Below are 15,558 nucleotides of genomic sequence, written 5' to 3'. Positions count from 1 at the left end.
GGTTTAGTTATCAGCAGAAAAGGACAAAACTTCTGATATCTCTCAGCAGGCATCTCCTGCAAAACACCAGCACCTGCAGCCGAACTTATAAAAACACATAATCACCAGGATAAAGTTGCCCCAGCTACACTCAGTACACCTGTGTGGCGGCGTCCCGTAGAGTCCTGCATTAGCAGCGTGGTCAGCGCCGGTGGTCCCGTATGTCCTGCTGCTGCAGGCTGACTCACAGCAGATCTCAGGAGGCTGGGGCAGCGTGACATAACAGCACCGCCACACCACGCTCTTCCTCCACTCGCTGACAGATTAGTGGGAGCAAGTGTCCTGCCAGCCCCCCCCCCCCCCCCCCCCCCCCCCCCCCCCCCCCCCCCCACCTCCTCCTCCCCCCAGGGTGGGAAATAACATCCGCAGCCGTGTCTAACACGGATGTGAGACGCCACCGGGACATATTAACGCCAGCCAGCCACATCACCAGAACAAAAGACTGCGGTTTGCTGAGGATCGTTTTATATGAGACAATAGTAACGAACGGGCACCACTTCAAAGAGGACGGGAAGGGGGAGCTTAGCTGCACTTGGGTTTTAAACTATGTCATGTTTTTCTTTATATGTGAAAAGGTTATTTTCAGCTGATTGTATCAGGGCTGCTCATAGGATGTGAAGGTTGTACATATTATCCTCACTGTTTCATTAAAGAGGGTTAATATTACCAAGACCAGCACGAGAAGCACAGCACAGAGTGAGATGGAGTCTCAGAACTTCAATTCTTGCCAACAAACTGTATTTGGAGATGAGTGAAGACATACATATTCCACTCATTGCTAATTTCACTCATGTCAAGAGAAGTTCTGGTATCTGTCTTCCTGTCTCTTTCTCTCATGACGGCGGACCTCAGAGCCGCTGACACTGTGAACTCGTGAAACAGAGCAGGAATTAGTGCAGTGCCTCCGTCGAGGAGCATGCCTGAGTCAGGAGATCCCTGGGGGGAGTGAGAGAGACGCTGCATGTGGTGCGAGTGTGTGAGGGGGAGACAGCCCGCCAGCCAGAGGTCCCACGGCTGACAGCAGGTCTCCTGTCAGGATGTGTAACCGCACACTGCCAAAACAGGAAACTGAGCAACTCCCCGAGTGACCGACACACTGGCTGGCTGGTGGAAGTCCACAAAGCCCTGGACGCTGCATGCTGAACTGTGATTGTGTGGCCACCTGGTCTGGGCACAGCGAGGTCTCATTACATCCAATAGCACAGTAGCCTGTCTTGCTTATTAAAGCTCTGGTTTTAGACATGAATCAGTTCTTAGAGTCACTCAGTTCAAGTCTCCTGAATCTAAACAGTCCTTAACAACACAACAGCGTTGCTGGTGGACACATTTCTTAGATGGTTTTCTCTCTAACAATCCATATCAAGATGCCATATCAACGTGTATACTGAGGAACATTTATCAATAAAATAACATATACTGTATGTCATGAGAGAGAGAGAGAGAGAGAGAGAGAGAGAGAGCTATAAAGCCCTACTCCACAGAAAATTATTGTGTGATTGTGTATGTTTAGGTGAAAAGGGGCAGCTTTCGTATTTATTGAGTCTGGATTTGAAAAAATCTGAAGGACACAGAAGGCCCAAATTAGATGTGTATGAGGTTCTCCATGTCAAATGGGATCAATATGTGGAGATTTCAGCACTGGACCAATTTAAATGGATGAAAACACCCAACAACGCAGGGCCTGTCCGCCTTGCGCTCTGCAGGACTTTACAACAGCTGAGAATGATCAGCAGTTCTGTGCGTCGAGATCGGCTGCTCTGTGACAACAGCGATTTGCGCAGATCATCACAACATACCCCAAAGAGAGCTGCTCAACCTCCCACCCCCCTTCAGATAACCTGCCCCACCGCCTCCCCGAGGATTTACTGACGCAGGAGCGCTTACCCCAGTCCTGTGACCTTGGTCAGGGAGTGAGTTGCCTTCCTCACCGTGCACACTTCAAATTGATTCACACCTCTGGGAACAGCAGCAATTTCCATGTAAAATCTCTAGTGAACTAAATTGTATATACTTAGGTATTATATTTCGATCTCAACTAGAGAAAAAAGAGAAAAAAAAAAAGCAATGCCCCAAAGTCAACCTCTCACAGAAGAGATGGGGACCACCCAAAAAAAGAACAAACCATGTGGGAAGGGCTGGGAGTGGTTTCACTAAGTGCAACTCGTTTTTTAAAGTGTGTCTGTTGAGTTCAGCTGGCAGGGTGCAATTACAAACAACCCGAGGCAGGAGCGTTGTTGCTGTTCTCGGGTGACCAGCAGAGGGCTGCGGTCTTCAGGGATCACACTGCTTCTGTAACATGCAACTCTAAACATATTCAAGCTGAAAGTGTGCCTTGAGTATTTTAGTGTGGAAACTACATGCCAAAAGGGTGTCGTGAAGAAACCAAACATAGGTGATGAGTTCATCTAAGCAGTGAGGAGACGGCCTACCTCTCCAGTCACGGGGACGCTGCTGGAATGACAGTAGGAATCTTCTTTCAGGTTGCCATGGGCACCTGGGAGGATTAGCTGTCCTGTGGGACATGGTGGAAAGATCACATAATCAATCTTGGGCAGGCAGGGCCTTCTTCAACACTACCAACCAGCACACCTCAAATCTGGGGCGCCAACGTAGTCGTGGAGAAGACGGTTGTTCCTGCACAGAAGCACTGAGCATCACACACGTTTAGAACGAGTACTTCCTGTTGAGCAACAAAGGCCATGGGACGTGGCTAATGATAACGACTAACGATTACTACTATACGGACAAACAGCAAACACTGTGTACCAAAAAAGAACCGTGATACATCAACTTTAGCATCCCTACACTGGCCAGTACAGCGTTGAGAAAGTACTCATTTGTTTTAAACGCTATCAGTGGACAAGCTCCTCCGTACAGGGAGGACGTGGTACACTCTTACTTACTGCTCTTTTTAAAGCGCCTTTTCTACATTAGCATTTTAAAGTTTTATTTCACATTTGTAAACTTCTTTGTTTGCAACATATTCCTTCCAATTTGTTGTTCACCGTCCTTGTATACAGCACGTGTTTCAACCCTTGTTAAATGTGCTTTATAAATGAAATGTACTTACTCGCTTATTTGACTCGAGGTCACGTAAGGCAGCCGAGCTCCGTGTGCTGTAGCTAAGTGAGGTGTAGGTTTCCGCGCTATGCTGTGTCATGTTAAGGTCAGCCAGAGGCACTGACACTTCTGTTCTACAGTACATGAATAAAACTCACTTTCCGTTGTTTGGAGTCTTCTAGATTAAAAGTAGTGACCAGCACTCCAGGCCCGTAGGCCCTGCCCCTTCCAGCACTCTCGGCCCGGAGGCCCTGCCCCGTCCAGTCGGACTGCGCTGGTTTCTCTGGATTCTCGCGCTGATCGCGGTGGTCTGTCTGTTTTCTCACAGTGGTGTGTGTTACCCAAAGTATGACATGCGTTTTCCACAAAGCTGCACGATGTTGTAGTGTGTAGCATGTGTATGCGATAGCTGCTCACACTCTTACAGTTCAGCTCACAGTCACATACGCGGGCCCTGAGGTCATAGCCCTCAAGTGCTGTGTGTTAGCATTAATCACCTCCTGAGACCCTGACATGATGGCACAGTGTAACCTGCACTCAAAGTGGCTCCCCTAAACAAGTAACTAAACATTATGGATTATAGCAAGGCGGATTATCATAATTATCATTTTTAGGTGAGTTTGGACAACTGCAGTTCACCTTCACTTGAGGGCTCCCTGGAAATAGTTCAAATTAAATTTCAAAAGTCCATCTCGTCCCGTAAGAAGAGGACGTGCTGGGCTGTGTATTGTTATACAAACACAGATCAACAGTTCAGGGACAGAACAAGCTGTCTGCTGCCTGTGCTTGGGGTCAGCAGGTCGGCCGCCTCTGTGGAGATGATGTGGCCATCAGGAAAGTGTCTGCAGCACAAAAACCTGCACCACTGCACCATTTACCCATTTTCTTCTTTCATTTTCTTTCTTTATCAGTTTTTAAGCTATTTGGCTGGGAAATGGGACATGCTATCAGATGGTGAAGCAATTGTGCAGTGACTACAGGAAATAAAATGTTTCTATTAAACCTTCCAAGAGAATTACCTTTAAACAATATTGCAAAAAATTGGCAAAAACATGGCTCAGGAAGTTTTTACTTTTTGGAAAACTCTGGCCATGATGTCTTGGCTTGCCCTCTCTCATTCCCACAGTGAGAGAAGCCAGGCCCTGCAGGATAATCACCGTCTAATAGGAGAGAATATTGAAAGCAGCAGCAGAACCCCCAGATCCTTTTTCCTGCCCTCTCTCCTTCTGCACCGGCAAAATGTTAGCACATGGCCGCACGAGATATTGATAATTTTATAACATAGCAATCAACTATAACGAAAACAAGAGCTCCTTCGGGCGACGTTCTCTCGCTGTTTGCTTTGGGTTCCTCCCTTCAGAGGGCAGGAGGAACCTGCTTCTTTCAAAACTTTCGAAAGGTCAAAACCCTTGATGGCATCACTGAATACAATCCAAAAAGCAAAAGGATCCGAGGAGCCTTTAGAAGTAAAAACTAACAGTCACAGACCTTTTTTTTTCTTTTTACAGCTCACACATCGTCATTGGCAGACCTTATAAAAACCAAGACAGAGGGTTGGAACCCGGGAAAATAGGCTCACGATCAAACACTTGCCTTCGAACAGACGTAAACACACATCGAGGCCGGCACACATAAAAACACACCTGCTCGCCTGTGTTGCTTTTTTATTTTATTTATTTATTTTTTTAATTTCCATAAGATGAAGTTGTAAGGTTGTTCCCTCTCAGGTGTCTTATTTGCCCTGCATGGCTGTTGCATGCTGGGAGATCTGTGCTCGCATACCAGGCCCCTTTCTAATGATTTCCTGTACCTGTAGGCCTACATCTGCTGCTGTTTTAATTAATCCTCTAAGGAGGCTCATCAGAACTAATCAAAACCATTGTCACTTAAGAGACCTGGGCTTTGTTAAAACAGAAGTCAATACTGTCCATGGCCGCGATGAGGGAGCTCAGTACAAATCCGTGACTTAATTGCCCCTTGTTCTGATAACAATGGAAACAATCAATGTCATGGAAGAGAAACGGATTGTGCAATTGCAGCTGCCTTTCTTTTAAGGCGGCGATCTCTGCTACACGGCCATGCAGCGAGGAGCTAAACGGCGTTGCCATTTTGGCCTGTGCTTTGCCATGCTTCTTTTTCATATCGGGGGGGGGGGGGGGGGGGTGAAGGTAGGCTATAGCTCCAGAGGTTGCGTCTGGCTGTGCTGCAACGCCCTCCCTGATTTATGGGCGACGGCTGACCTCTGAGGCCGTAACACGGTGATGGGTGACTGGCTCTCAACGGTAAGCTACTGGCACTTGACAAAGTGCCGGGAGCAGAATGAATTTACTTCTCTTTTCCTCAATCATCAACAGGCAGAGCGGCTGGCTGCCCTGACCCCCTCTCATCCTGACTGCTATAACAAGATCTCCCATCTCAGGCAAGAGCGCACGAGAGAGAGGGCTTGAAAAATTTACTGTCACATCTACTTTCCAATGAGCTCCGGTGAGCACTTCTTTCACCTTCAGGTTGCTTTGTGAGTCCAGGGTGAGAGGGAGAGACAGACAGACAGAGAGTCAGTCAGGCAAACAGACAGACAGACAGAAAGAGATGGGGGGGGGGGGGGTCAGTAGGGACACTAGCAGAGCACTAAATGCGTCAGCCAAACTTTTTCTGGAATCAATTCCCAAAGCTTATCACCACAGACACTTTTCTCCCCTCTCATGCCTTTGGAAGTCCCGTCTAAGTTTACCTTCATCAACCAGATAATACCTAAATGCCAGTTAAATTTAATAACCAATAAATCTTCAAGAGCATTGAAATTTTACATCCCCTGCCAACGGTGGTGTATGTTTGAGAGTGATGATAAAACAGACACCACTACACACTACAACCAACGGTGGTGTATGTTTGAGAGCAATGGTGAGCTAACTGCCACTGTTCCTTGTTGAGTTTTTTTTTTTCTTTTAATTGATTAATTCTGCCTTAATGCAGAAATCCATTAAGTTTTATTGTTGTTACAATAGCTTAGGAGGAATTTAAAGGTACAAAATGCATAATTTTCTAAAAAAGAGTTTTAAATTATCCCACAGTGTAAACGCAGGCTCATTGCGGCAGCTGAGACACAGTGGGTTATAATTGAAAATAAAAAAGCCATTTAAAAGACATTCAATAAGCCACTGGGAAATTGATCAGGCTATAAAAGCTGTCCTCTGAGGGGCGGCAGGGGCGGGGCCAGCGGGACCGTCCTGACGCAGCACTATCCTGCTGGCTTTACTGTCTGTGCCGAGCTGCCATCAAACTCCACTCTCCAACGAGAGAACTTTCTCCAGTGGACTGAGGAATAAACCAACCCCACGCATCCATGCATTCCTGGCAAGTTCCTCGCCACCCTTCAGAAAACTCCACCATCATTTTCTCAGGATCAGAACGCCTCAATTCTTGCAAATAGTTAATCTTTGTCTGTCTCCAAGAGGATGAAAAAGAAAAAAAGAGGGATATATATATACACCGGTGTGTGTGTGTGTGTGTGTGTGTGTGTGTGTGTGTGTGTATATATACATATATATATATATATATATATATATATATATATATATATATATATATATATATATATATATATATATAGAGAGAGAGAGAGAGGGAGAGAGAGACAGGCATGGCTTCTTTAACTTTCAATTCTCCTAAGCATCCCTGCTTCACAGCCCTTGGCTATTGCCTTTCTCAATCTGTCCCTGGGGATGTACGAGTTATGGGTCCTGTCGATTGAAGAGAAAGGGATGTTATTCCCCTGTCACCCACAGCAGATCCTCCAGCAGCCCGGTCCTGATCTACGGCCACCACGGTGGGGAGAAGTGTCTTGATGCGCCATTGGTTTCGAGTGTTGTCCCCCCCCAGCCCCAGGTCCCCACCCTCCAACCCTACCTGCTCGACCCCTCACCAACCTTTCGCAAATTCTCTTGTCCCAGCTGCCGGTCCCTCCAGAGGGCAGAGATGTGAGGCAGTGTTAGAGGAGGTCACCACTGTAGGGACGCGCCACACTGATTGAAGAGCTTCGTTTGGCATCAGGACTGGGATGAAGTGGCCAGGTGGCATCTGCCTGCAGTAGGACCCTGCAGAAACACATGCACAGTGTTCTGCTGTGCCAGGAGAACACCGAAATAAGACAATGATCAATGGCAATGCAAAAAAATAAAGAGCCTATGTTTAACATTAACATTTAACCTAAACATGATCAGTATGATCAGTTCTGGCTGAAGCAAAAGCTTTATGAAGCAAAAGTTCTATGAAGCAAAAGGTTTGTGGCAGTGTTGTAATACAATATTGTATTGTTGAGTATTGCTGAGTTTCAACAACATTGTATATCACAAAAACAAAACCTCACACACACAAAGCCAGAATACCTGACACCATATTACTTTATTATTATAAAGCGCTAACCACTTTCAGATTTTTTTTCTGTTGAAATCCTACACCTAATATGACATTTTTATCAAGCTCACCGCATAAATATATAAGATGGAGCTTTGACTGAATAAGGTTTACACAATTCAAAAGCAGTTCAGAGTGGTGCCTACTTTCACATTGCCCAGTGAAGGCAGAATGTTGAGCGAATTTCATCTCAAATATACACACGAGAGTGCGCACAACGTTCACCCAGCATTCGCCTATTAACGCACATCTGTGAACGATCAGGGGAAGGCCTGGTGGGAAAGAGAAGGGACACAGCCCAGAAGAAACCCAAAACGAGAACTTAAGAGTTGTCATGAACCTGCCACCTGGCCTTTCTGCTAATCCCTGGAGAGAAAATATTGACTATTACAGAATAAACAGATTCATACATAAAATAAATATCTCTAAAGAATGGGAGACGACACACAACTGCCATCCATCATAAATCCCATTACAACAAAAGCTACTGTAACAATGGGTCCTATTAAAACTTTTCCATTAACTGTTGCTAGTTTTTAAAAGTGTGTATGAAGCAGACTCTAACTTCTTAAGCAGAAACAAATTAAATTTTCCTTGTAATCTGTTATCAGTGACGGTGCCACCAATCCACACATTTGCTACACTGGGAGTGGTGAAAAGATTTCTATTTAAAAGTCTATTCACTTTAGTATGTAGAACAGTGATTGCCCATCCCTGTACAGGAGGACAGAACAGGTTCATGATTTCAAAAGGACCTGGATATTGGTCAGTGGGTTGAATCAGGCCTGTTAGGGCAGTGAAAACATTCATCTGAATGGGGCTGTGCTTCTCCAAGGCCAAACTGGGACCGCTGATGTGGAGTGCTAACATTAAAGAAATGCATCAAAGAGTTTCCAAGCCTAAACCGGCAATTCAGGTGACCACAGCGGACCATCTTGTTCTGTGAACTGTTTAAACTTTTCCTATTATCTACGTTTTGCAACATGTTTTCATAATATAGGAACACTTTATCCTCCAATGATTTGAGAAAAACACAACGTACGTGGCATGGGAGAGGAATATAAACAACTGCTCGAGTGACAAGTCGGTGTGCTTGCTGTTTATTTGGGTATTTACGAGAATAAGCTCCAATCAAGAGCTCAGCTCTAGCGCTCCCTAGCAACACAACCTGATTTGGAATCAGGTTTTTACCAAACAGCAGAAGGCAGCCATAATGCCTCTGTACATACAAGTGCCAAGGCCAGTCCCTATCTGACTACACTTATGGAGGAAAGACTAAGAATAAACAAATAAGGAAGAGGGGAACATTTTACTTAGTTCCAAAGACTCCAATTGCACACGGCTTCCATGCCTTTTTTAAGCTTTGTTTGAGCATGCCAGACCAAGTCATCTGCAGTGGACTTCCTATTGTAAACGAGCTTTTGTTGTGCAAATACACTGACTCTCAGGAATAAACTGTGCAACGCATTCTCTCCTGATCCAAAAATTCCAAAAGTCCACACACTAAATATACGCTGATTCCCAACTCAGGAAGACAGCGATTACAGATTCGCTAGTAGTCTCAGCTGGCAACATTGTACAACTGCAGCCAGAATGAAGAGCCTCACCCAGGGATTCCTGACCCTGACCTGTGACCTCTGACCACTGCTGAAAAAAAGACGAGTCACATTCAACATGCATTTCTCGCTCTCTCTCTCTCTCTCTCTCTCTCTCTCTCTATCTCCCACCCCCCCTCCCTCCCCCTGAAAGCGGCACAATGTGTTTTTTAAACTTACATCAAATACCCAGAGAAAAGTATGGGTGCTTTATACCAAAGAGTCCATACAAAGACACACACACAAAAAAAAATCATTTTAGCCAACTTCTATGCAGTACTTCAATGATGTTAAACTCAGTTCTATTTGCTAGAGGTCCTAGGGCCACATCTGCTTAAAATGGAGAGAGACGGAGGAGAAGAAGAGCAGAGAGTACTTGTGAACTGTGTATGTAAGGACATGCTGCATTAGCACTAGCAACTTCAACCTTCAACCTAAAAGCAAATGTATGTACGATATATAGCACAAGACAGAGCAGGAAGAAAATTTGCTTTTCATTCCTCTTACGTCAAAGTTCTACCTATATTCCATCACAGCCAAAAAACTTGATGTTTCCCTGATTTCACTGCGCGTTTTAGCTAAGTACATCCCAAATTGTTTGATGTACTCAACTAATGCAAACCAGTCTTGTGGGAGATGATAAAAGCACAAACTGATCAGAACCGTGGTCAACTGGTTTATATTTCTTGCGCCAAGATCTTGCTGAAGTTACCTGACATCACCCATAAGGGACACTATTATAGGACTGTGATTTGCAGTACAGCTGTATACGTAGCTGAGTGCTGCCCACTATAACGCGGTGCGTTTCTCCGCTGCCCGCTTGCTTTACACGCAACGTCCGCATCCTTCCTCATCCTCGTCCTCCCTTTCCCCTGTAGCTTCGTGCTCTATTCGCGTGCCAGCCACGCCGCACGGTACCCCTGCCCTGATGCAGCAATGACTGCCTGGGGAAAAAAATTGCACGATGTTAAAAGCATGTTTTCAACCGCGGTCCGTGTTGCATGGGGTTAGAGCGGCGGGCTGAGCGCGACTCTCGTCAGAATGATTAGTTGCACTGCTCGTGCACGTAGGACAGTGCACGCGGTATATGTATGCAGCCTCCGGAGCGTCAAGCCTTAAAAAAATAATATGCATGCCTGTTAGTGTAGTAATGGGTTGGATAATAATGGCTGTCAATCAACCTTGAGTAAGCGTATAATACTTTTCCGTTGCGCGTTTGATTCGCCGTGTCATGCTTCGTTAGCCATAGGAAATATTTACACAGACAATAGGCTAACTGAAAAAAATCTGAGCTTTGTAGAAGTATTCTTTATAACTTCATTTTGAAAGAACAAATCACAAGACCCATAGTTCAATACGTGGTTGGACATGCATATACGGTCTTAAAGTATTTATCCAAAATTCCTTGGAAGATCTGTGGTTTACCTATAGTTAGTGGCTAAGTAACTTTGGGACATGCATGGGGAACTGAACACATTCCTCTGACCACAGAGATGCCATAACATAGTTGTATTTTAAGCTCTGGATGATGACCTATGAGTTCAGTCTCCCTTAATTAAGCTGTATCCAGAGGTCTTTAAACCTCAACTCAGACACCAAGATACAGAATACTGGAACTGAGCTGAGAAGATAGGTGAACTGGCAAACAGCTATGAGCATTTGTGCTGGTAGAATACACCTATAGTCTCAGCAGACTACCTGCCTGGCATTATAACTAGGGTACTAGTATTACAACTATTACAACAGGTACTGGAATTATAACTATCAGATACTGGCATCATAACTAGCATAAACTGGCATTATAACTAATGGATACTGGTGTTATAACTAGCACATAAGGGCATTTTAATGAGCAGATACTGGTATTATAAATAGCAGGTACTGGAATTAAAACTATCAGATATTGGCATTATAACTAGCAAATACTGGTGTTACAACTATCAAACACTGTCATTATAACTGTCAGATACTGGAATTATAACTAACAGATACTGGAATTATAACTAGCAGATAGTGGCATTATAATTAGCAGATACTGGTATTATAATTAGCAAATACTGGTATTATAACTAGCAGGTACTGGAATAATAATTATCAGAAACTGGCATTATAACTAGCAGGTACTGTTTTCTGTTTACTTATTTAAAATATCAATTTACCTATTGTTATTGTACCTCTAATTTATATTTACTGTGTCACAACTACTTAGTACTTCTTAATACTTGAACTACTGAGTGCTGTTTTTATATTTACAGAGTACATCCATACAAAATAAAACATGGGTTATGGCTGCTCTTCCAGCCCTGATGAACTTTCACTAAAACACCAGCCTGAATTTAGGAACATAATGGTAGTGAAACTCAAAACCAATGAAACCCTATCAGGCTTGAAACACAGGCTCATGTCACTTAAATTACAACCACATCAAATTACAAAAAGACAGTAGGAGGTCTATTACAGTAGGAGGTCTATTACAGTAGGAGGTCTATTATAGGAGGACCACATGTAGTGGCTTTACTAGGATCAGGGGAGTCTGAGCAGAGAAGGGAGCTGGAGAAACCAGAGAACTAGAGTAAAACATCAGAGGTATGACAGCAGGGCTTACAGGACCATCACCTCCATCATGCCTTATGTACCTGTATTCAATGGATAGGGATTTCATAAGGATTTCTTCCATAGAGGAAACCAAGCAGAAATGTACATCGCTGTGGGTAGGAGTGCCAGCTAAAAGCTGTGGGTGTAGACGTAAATAGACGAGATGGGAAGGGGTCTACACAGACATGAGCTTTTCGTACAGGCCATGAGAAGTCCTGGTGTGTCCCTGGCTGTAAAACTCGTTTTCTTGCCAACACCATTTTTGAAAGCTGAATTTCCATCTCTGTCCCAGGTGACCATCAGGTGAGCTCTGCATCAGTTTAGTCTACAGCAAGTATTCTCAACTGGTCTTAGCCCGGGACCCACATTTTCTCATTGTCATTATGTTGCAACTTACTTTTATTACATACAAATGTTATAACAAATTAAAAGGGTAAACAATTGGTGGTTACCATAGCAACAAGACTGGTTCGCATGCAGGGCTCCATACAAAAAAATGGGGGGTCCTAAAAGTAAAACATTAGTTGCCAATAACTTTTTCTAGGCAGCATAATAGTATACAAACTAATAATCATATAGTATACAAACTAATAATCATTACAACACTCACATCAGATCAACTGTTATTTAGGATCTCTGTCGTCCAACATGCCTGATGTCTTTCTCTTCCTTGTAACTGTGGTTAAGTTGGTTTCATGTTCGCATATTCGGACTTAGACATGTTATTTTAAATCTACTACTGTCACCATCTACAAATGACTTTAACATGAATGAAAGGGGCGGTCGTAAAGGCCCAGAGCACTGTGCACTCTGTTTTTCTGCAAAAATGTCAGTAGTTTTTAAACAATCCTTCATAAGACCATAAAACAAGTTGTTACACAATAAATGCATCCTAAACAACAACCTAGAACTCTTGAATGGGTATTTCTACCTCTTACCTCTTTGTGGTGGTCATTTTTTGTTTAAACATTTCAATAGTTTTTAAACAGGCCATCATAAGACCATAAAACAAGGTCTATTACACAAAGTACATCCTAAATAACAACATACAACTCAGATAGGCCTATGGGTTTTTATACCTTGCACCAATTTGTGATGGTCAGTTTTTGACAAATATTTCAATAGCTTTTAAAATATCCATCATAAGAGCATAAAACATGTTGTATTACATTAAGTGCATCCTAATCAACAACCTTTTTTGTGGATTAATGAAGGACTGTTTAAAGCTATTGAAATAATTAGGCAAAAGATTAGGCAATGACCACCACAAATTGGTATAAATACCAATCTCTGAGTTGTAGGTTGTTATTTAGGATGCACTTAATGTAATACAATTTCTTTGGTGGCTTTAGATGGACCGTTTAAATTGAAATCATTGCAAAGAGTGCGCAGTGCTCTGGGGCCTTTACAACCGCCACTTGCGACCGTGTTAAGGTCATTTGTAGATGGTGCTTTGGACGTTGCAGTGGCGACTGTACTAGATTTTAAAAAACATGTTTTTTAAAATACATCTATTCCTGACGTAAACAAAGTTGGAGATGTTTGTCTTGGTTGCCAGAAATAAGAATCGGCATATTTTAAAGTTATTGAAGAAAGAATTCCGAATATGCGAACGTGAAACCAACTTTACCAAGTTTCCTAGTATGAATATGAGTGACTTTTGTACAGTTATGTACAGGTTTTTTTGTAACTATGTACAGGTATAAAGAATTGTGGCCAATTATGGTCCCACAGAGATGTAGACTGTGTGAAAAAATCCAATATTTTTGGCTTCGTTATTTTCAACAAGCTAACGCCTTGTGCTAAAGTTTCAGGTCTGCTCCGCTGCTTCGCGAGTCACGTGATCAGATTCCCGCCTTTGTTGATGGGCAGAGACGAACATGTGAGTGCAGCTCAATTTAACTTTTAAAATACAAACTCAAAAGAAAATGGTGGATATTTTTACAATGACAAAAAATCCTCACCCATAAAAAATAATGCTGTTGTATCACCTGTCGCCACTGGCGAGTGGAATAATTATATTACTCGCAAATTACGAGTAAAAAGACGAGTACAAAATTAGAAGAGTAGCCTATTAATTTTTTTACAAGCTGTCCACGAGGCACCCAGAACTGTCCCACCACATGAGAATCACTGGTCTACAGGATGTCTGCAGAACACTAATAGATTCTTCTCAACTCATTTAGACAAACTGAAACAAATAAAATTATAGATTTCACAATAAATGTTCCTATGGCCTTATATAATGAACTTCATGGCTACTTGTTTAACTTGCAAGGCTTTTAACGACATCTGTTTAATGGAGGTTAACCTCAATCATTGTTAAAAGAGTCAGTGGGCCGGGGCTGAGGCCACCATATCGAATATTTACACTTTGGTTTAATTAATATTATTTTGTAACCAATCCATGTTAAAAACAAGACATTAGGAGCAATGGATTTCATAAAATTTAATGATATTATCATTGCCCATCACCACCCTTGCCATCAAAACCTCTCTCTTTCTTTCGTCTCTTAAAGAATTGAACTGGCATGCAGCCCCTTGCCAATTACTGTGATGCAACCCAATAATGTTGAGGTCAGAAGAAGCAAACGCAGGCCTCCACTCTGCAGCGTCTGGAGAATGTTATCGTCTGAAAGCACAGCTGTCATCCTGGAGTTCACCATTCCCACCAGTTGCTAGTGTTTCCTGAGCTCATAATGCAGTACAGATTCTACAACAGAGTCTCTGCTTTGTGCACACACATTCCCAACCGCATGGATGCAACACACACACACACACACACACACACACACACACACACACACACACACACAAATGTGGGCAAGTGCTATACAGAGCTTCCTAAACGTAGAGTTACTGAAAAGCACTCCATCCACTGGCAGGCTAAAGGGCTAAAGTAAGTCACTTACTCCCGTGGCTGCAGGTCAGGTTGCTGCTGGCGCTGGGGGTGCCAGGCGGGCCGGTGCCGGCCGTAGCGAGTGGGCCGGGCTCGGGGGAGCTGCCCTGGCGAGAGCTGGTGACGGAGCTGGAGGGTCTGGAGCTGCCGCAGTTCTGGGGGGGGGCAAAGGAAGACTGCAGCATGTGAACCCCGACACACCCGATCACATATGAAACTAGCGTGTACAAAATGTACGCATGCTGATACATCCCTCCTGAAAAAACATACATGGCTTTTTCCTAAAAAAATAAATAAATAAAGAATAAAGCTTGACACATCACCCTTTGCTTTGAAAAAAAGAAGAAAAAAAGAGGCTAAATATTTTAAAGGCATGAAAAAGTAAACTGAGTTGATCTAAACAGAGGCTGTCAGAGCAGGCTTGAGTCTGACCCACCCGCAGCATTAATCAGACATGCGGACACAGGACTGAAAGCCTTTCAGTAGTGGTACACAGTGCAACTTAAAGGCCAGGGGTGGGGGGGGGGGGCTTTAAGTTGCACTGACAACAACAAAATAGCATTGACCGAAAAACAATATATTCAGGAGGCATATTCTCATCCGAAAAAAAGGTTTTACATACTTTGCTCAAAGTGGTCATAATTATGTGGTTTTGTGTAATATTTATAAGGTCACCTCTCTCCAAGAAATAAACCTAATCACCAGTGATCACCAAAGTATTCAGGAATCATGGACATTTGCTCTGTTTATACTGATGGAAATGCACATATATGCAGCAAACAGCCCAGATCTTACCCATCCTATATCTTGTCAAAACTTGAATTAGGATCAAAAAACTAATCTGCTTTCAATTTATATCTATATTTCACAGCTGTCGTGGACCCAGACCCTGCACGTATTGAAGGGGCTCATTTTTTATTTGGCCAGCACAGCTGACAGTTTTATTCCTCCAAGCAA

General features: G+C 43.4%; 1 protein-coding gene across 6 annotated transcripts in view; it reads right to left on the bottom strand.

Moving 5' to 3' along the window:
• LOC143528546 (adhesion G protein-coupled receptor D2) overlaps nt 1–15,558 on the bottom strand; it is a 65,318-nt gene that overhangs the window by 7,889 nt on the left and 41,871 nt on the right. For 2 of the 6 annotated variants that reach the window (XM_077024247.1, XM_077024250.1), the window contains exons 23-25: nt 14,615–14,756; nt 7,026–7,220; nt 2,469–2,551 (exon numbers count right to left, since the gene is read on the bottom strand). In XM_077024247.1, coding sequence (XP_076880362.1) covers nt 2,469–2,551; nt 7,026–7,220; nt 14,615–14,756 — 420 coding nt within the window. The remainder of the gene's footprint in view (nt 1–2,468; nt 2,552–7,025; nt 7,221–14,614; nt 14,757–15,558) is intronic. The other 4 variants (XM_077024251.1, XM_077024252.1, XM_077024248.1 and 1 more) reach the window with 3 other exon arrangements.

This window comes from Brachyhypopomus gauderio, chromosome 12, assembly GCF_052324685.1.
Source record: "Brachyhypopomus gauderio isolate BG-103 chromosome 12, BGAUD_0.2, whole genome shotgun sequence".
NCBI classification, from domain to species: domain Eukaryota; kingdom Metazoa; phylum Chordata; class Actinopteri; order Gymnotiformes; family Hypopomidae; genus Brachyhypopomus; species Brachyhypopomus gauderio.
Note: the sequence above shows the minus strand (reverse complement) of the source record. Positions and strands in the feature narration are given on the sequence as shown.